The sequence below is a fragment of the Octodon degus genome, unplaced genomic scaffold, assembly GCF_000260255.1.
Source record: "Octodon degus isolate 3935 unplaced genomic scaffold, OctDeg1.0 scaffold00197, whole genome shotgun sequence".
Lineage (NCBI taxonomy): Eukaryota > Metazoa > Chordata > Mammalia > Rodentia > Octodontidae > Octodon > Octodon degus.
In genome coordinates, this window is record NW_004524773.1 from 222550 (window position 1) to 228113 (window position 5564).

A 5564-nucleotide genomic window follows, 5' to 3' on the forward strand; every position below is an offset into this window, starting at 1 on the left:
GTGTGGCCAGCTCAGCCCACCAGGGGGCGGGGCTGGCTGGCATGTGGTGCTGGGGATTGAACCGCGGTCCACATGCTTTGCTAAGCTTGTTCTAAGTAGATGCTTTAGACCACTGAGCCATCTCACCAGCCCTAGGCATTTTCTTAATTCAATGAAGTTGACATATTAGGATTAACAATCCTATTCTTTATCTATTTTTAGCTGGAGAAAGAAGTCTACTTCATGGACCATGTGCTAGGAATCCTTTCACCTATTCTTTTCCATTTACAGATGAGGAAACAGGCTGTGGAGCCAAAATACCTTTCCCAAAGTCACATGACTGTTGGGTGACTGGGAGCAGACCTACTTGGGACTGTTTGAATTCCAAGTTCGTGCTCTCCCTGACACACCAAATCACTATCTCATAATTTTGATTCCTCCTTGTTCATTTTCAGGAACTAACCACCACCAACGGCTCTATCTATTTGACTTCTTTCTCAGCCTTGCCTGTCTGAGAGTGGCCAGGACCAGGTAGCAGAGAGCCATGGACCAGTTTGGCCTTGGGGACAAGGGTGCCCTTCCATCAGAAACGCACCTTCCTTTGTTCTCAGAGAGCCAAGGTCTCAACTGCAATGATACCCTCAATCGAGATCTGGGTCCCAGCACGCGTGACCTGCTCTATGCCAGCCTGGGTGGCTTGGACCTGGACCACACACTCTCGGGGCCTGATGTACCCAGTGAGGTCCTGGAGGACAACTTAGATACCCTGTCCCTGTACTCAGGGAGGGACAGCGATGCCGGGAAGCTGCTGGAGGAATATACAGATCTGGAGTCTCAGACTTCTACACAAGGTGAGGCTGCCCCATTGGGTGGAAGGGCTGGGATGTTTAACAGTCCCTGCAGTCAGTTCAGAAAACTCTCCTACAACTGATATAGGGAAAAGCCACCCCTGTCCCTTCAGAGTCACTCCCAACTCCCTAGCAAAAGAAACAGAACTAACCTAGGAATGATGTTGAGAGCCATAGCTGCTTGGGGATATTCCAGCCTTTTTTTTTTTTTAACATTTATTTATTTATTATTTAGTACAGGGTCTTCAGCTCAGACTCATAGTGAACCTCCTGTCTCAGCCTCCCTAGTGCCAAGATCATAGGCATGCACCACCACACCTGGTTTCAGTGGCTAGCACAGCATGCAGTACCAGGGATCGAACCCAGGTCCTTGAGCTTGCCAGGCAGGTGCTTATTGTGTCAAGCTATCTCCCCAGCTCATATTCCAGCCCTTTGCTGGTGTGTGTACAGAGCCTGGTGAGAGACTTTCCTGTCCATGACATAATCTCAGGGCTCTTCACCTTCCCAGAATGCACTGGGATCCTGTCCATTTTGCTCTCAAGGTGCTTGACGTTCCTAGGCTTCACTGTCTTCTTTTGTAGAGAGGAGCAAAAGTTGAAGCAATCATAGAAGCTCTTTAAAGGCCATGAAGCATTGGACAGATATTAAGTGTTTCATTTTCTTAAGAAATTCTAGAACCCCTGGGTTCTAATGATCCTCCTGCCTGCTCCACCACACCCAGCTAGTTAACAATACTATAATATATCTTAATTTTGTGCAGGGATGTTTTGAGATAAGTTCTCTCTGAGTACCCCAGATTGGCCTGAACTTACAGTGAACCTCCTGCCTTAGCCTCCCAAGTGCTGGGATTATGGGCATGGGCTACCATGCCCGGCATTAATCTTACTTGGATAAGTAGCTTAAGGACAATTCCAGCCCAGAGTGGTGGCATGTACCTATAATTCCAGTACTGGGAAGGCTGAAGCAAGAGGGTCACTTTGAGTTCAAGATTAGCCTGGGCAAAATAGTGAGACCCTGTCTCAAAAAAAAAAAAAAAATCCAGTCATGGTAGCACACACCTGTAATCCCAGCACTTGGGAGGTTGAAGCAAGAGGATCACCATAAATTCAAGACAAACTAGGTCACATAGTGAGTCCAAATCCATCCTGAACTACAGAGTGAGGCCCTGTCTCAGAAAACCAAAAGTAGAACAAAACGACATTCCAAAGAACCTACTAAAATGAAAAGCCTCTGAGGATGCTACTCCACAGAAGATGAAGTAGACAGATGTTCGCTTTGCCACTGTGCTGGCCCGATGGCTGAGGATGAAATAAGGGTAGGAGACACTTACTGAGGTGCAGGCCCTGGGGAAGCACTGGGCAATAAGCAGTCCCCAGCCTGGCCACCAAGATGGCCTAAAATGCTGGTGATAGGAACTGTGTAATTATGTCACTTTCATAAGGTTGTCATAGGGGTCTGTCCAAGTCGTTAATCTAGTTTGACCTTTTCTAACTTTTTTAAAAAATGTATTTGGTCCAGGATCTCACTACACAGCTAGGATTCATAATGATCCTCCTGTTTTTTCAGCCTCCCCAGTGCTGGAATTACAAGTGTGAGCCACTATTCCCAGCCCAACTGACGAAGCGTGGGCTTGCCTAAGCTTACCTAAGCAGGCACTTTAGTCCCTGAGCCATCTGGCTGGCCCAAGGCCCTGGGTTTTATCCTCAATATTACACACATCAATACATACATAAACTAATAATTCTGTTTGTAATTGTGAAAACTGTATTTGCTTTCACACATAGAGGTGGACCACACACTTGTCATTGTAACAGCTGTTCTGTGGTATTGTTAGCCCACATTCTTAGGCTAGGATACTGTTTCTGTGAACAGCTTTTTACATTTTGAATTTTCTTCAGAATACTGTATTACCCTCCAAGTGGGTTTACCCAGACAGAAAGTGACATTTCCCAGGCCAGTGATTCTGTTTGCCTGTTTTTCAGGGTCCTTGCCATATTTTTTCAATTTTTTCTCTCTCTCTCTCTCTCTCTCTCTCTCTCTCTCTCTCTCTCTCTCTCTCTCTCTCTCTCTCTTTCTCTTTCTCTTTCTCTCTCTTTCCCCCCTTCTCTCCTTCCTTCCTTCCTTCCTTCCTTCCTTCCTTCCTTCCTTCCTTTGTTATTGTTGAGACAGGGTCTCTAGTTCAGACTGGTCTTGAACTCACTATGTAGCCCAGGCTGGTCACAGACTTGTGGCATCTTCCTGCCTCAGCCTCACAACTGCTGGGATTACAGGTGTGACCTACCATATCTGGCAACATTTTTTTTTTTTCAGTTTAACAGTTGCTCGAAGGAGCTTTTAAAATAAATTAGCAAGGATAAAGGATGGCCCCAGAGGGAGCCCAGATTTTCCTTGCTTGGAATTACTAAACCCCTTGCTATAGTCATTTCTCCTGCAAGGAAGACAAAGGTCAGGCAAAGGAAGTGGCAAACAGTTCCTGTGTGGGTGAAGCTGGACATGCACTGCCCTTCCTTTCCTCTGTGTCCGCCAGCCACCAGTGCTCAGTGGTTCGAGATCCTGTGGTTTGGCCTCCTCCCTGCCCCTCCCCATGGATTCTTGGATCCTGTCTTTATGACTTGATAAATGGCTGTTTCTACACAGTCTGGTCCATCCAGCAGGTTCATCTAAGGTACAGAAAAGTCTCCCATTCTGGTTTGGCATGGTGGTGCATGCCCGTCATTGCAGCAGGCAGGAGGCTGAGGTGGGGGATCACTGTGAATTCTAGGCCAGCCTGAGCTATGGAGCAATCAATCAATCAATCAGTCAATCAATCAATCATTCATTTTTTTATTCACCTAGCATATGTTTTTGAGTGCCTGCTAGTGCCAGATGGGAATGTCAGCAGAGAGCAGCATGGCAGAGCCAGGCAGAGGCTGTGTCCGTGTGGTCTGTGTGGTTCTAGTGGTTGAAAATCACCCTCCCTTTAATCCTCGTTTACCAGTGCTAGCTCTGTCCCTGGACTGAGACAGATGCAGTCTCTCCTCCTGCTCCATGCACTGCCCTTCCGAGACTCAAATACGCCTCCCTCCCACCTCTCCCCAGAGTCTTGCAGGTCCTTCAGCTGTTCCTCCAGTGACATGGTTCATAAAAATATTTTCTGTCATTTTTCCAAGAGATACAGAAAACATGACAAATTCAGACATACACAAAGAAGAAAATAAAACTGACCCATCCTTCCATAGGTGCATTCTGTTTTCTACTCAAATATGCTTGTTTGTTTTGAGACAGGGTCTTACTTTGTATTCCAAGCTGGCCTTGAACTCCTCTTATAACCCAGGCTGGCCTCTAAATTGCAGCGATCCTCCTGCCTCAGCTGCCTGAGTGCTGGGATTCTAGGCATGTGCCACCACACCCAGGTTTTTTGTTTGTTTGTTTATTAACAACTAGGGTCATTCTGTTTTATGGTAGGCTGCCTTTCTCTCATCCTTCATGTCATCAAGTGTTTCCCTCAGCTTTACTTAGAGGCATGTGTCACAGACCACTTGAACCATAATGCAGTCACCCCTGTGTTCTGTTGTTGGCCGGTCTGATGTTTGCCAGGAAAGGTGAAACATACTCAGCTTGCCTGTGGCCAAAGCTTTGCAGTAAATTGCAATTATAGTTAAGAACCCAAAAGTAGGGACCAGGGAGATAGTGCAACAGCATAAGCTCCTGCCTGGCAAACGCAAGGTCCTGAGTTTGATTCCCAGTACCAAAAAAAAAAAGGAAAGAAAAACCCAAAAGTAGAGCTGGTTGGTGAGTACAGGGGTTTCAGCGTCCCAGATTCGCCCTCTGCACACACATACCAGGCAGCTGTGCAGTGCTGCAGCCCTGCCCTAAGAGGTCATGCTGTCCTATAAGTCATCCTGCCACCAAGCCTGTCCCTTATCACAAGGCAGAACCAGGTATAGTCCCACGGGGGCTCCCCCCTCCCTCCTCCTCACTTGCAGAGCTGCTGATTTTGGAGGAGACTGTGGGAGACTTGGAGGGCCGCGGTGGGGGGCCCTGTGCAGTCTCCAGCTGTGGATGACCCGTGCCTTCTCCCTCCCCGTTTAGACCAGGGGCCGGGCGCATTCAAGCTTCCCAGAGAGGCTGAGGAAGCCGGCAGAGCCACCTCGGGCAGCGCCAGGAAGGGGAAGCGGCAGCACAGCTCTCCCCAGAGCGCGCTCCTGGACTGTAGCCTCTGCGGGAAGGTGTTCAGCAGCGCCAGCTCGCTCAGCAAGCACTACCTGACGCACAGCCAGGAGCGGAAGCACATCTGCAAGATCTGCGGCAAGGCCTTCAAGCGGCAGGATCACCTGTACGTGGCAGGCGGCGGGGCGGCTCCGGTCTTCCTCCTCCCGCCCCGCTCCCCCGTTCCGTCCTCTGTTAGGTGTTCCGCCTCCTTGTTCCCCAGATGGAGACCAATGGGCTCAGGTGGGCGTGGGCTCTGTGCGCCTCACCTACCCAGGGGCCTGGTCCAATTTGGTCTGCACCTGTGAGGAACTAAATCTCTGCCTTGATCTTCAGTTTAGAAATACTTAATGTCTCCCCAGGCAGTTAATGATACCTTTTGGGAGTTTGGCTAATGTGATAGAGAAAGGCACTAAGTTCCTGGGAGATGTCGAGGACAACTGAGTGATCTGATGGCGAGGGTGACTCAGGGCACAGGCGGCAAAACATGGCAGTATAGGCATATCTATTTTTACTCTTCCTCCTCCTCCTCCTCCTCCTCCTCCTCCT

At 48.7% G+C, this 5564-nt stretch overlaps 1 protein-coding gene across 2 annotated transcripts in view; it reads left to right on the top strand.

Moving 5' to 3' along the window:
- The first annotated feature begins 523 nt into the window (after positions 1 to 523).
- The window catches only part of Znf541 (zinc finger protein 541), a 23056-nt gene continuing 18015 nt past the window's right edge, over positions 524 to 5564 (top strand). For both annotated transcript variants that reach the window (XM_004644266.1, XM_023704603.1), the window contains exons 1-2: positions 524 to 830; positions 4899 to 5142. In XM_004644266.1, the coding sequence (XP_004644323.1) occupies positions 524 to 830; positions 4899 to 5142 (551 nt within the window). The remainder of the gene's footprint in view (positions 831 to 4898; positions 5143 to 5564) is intronic.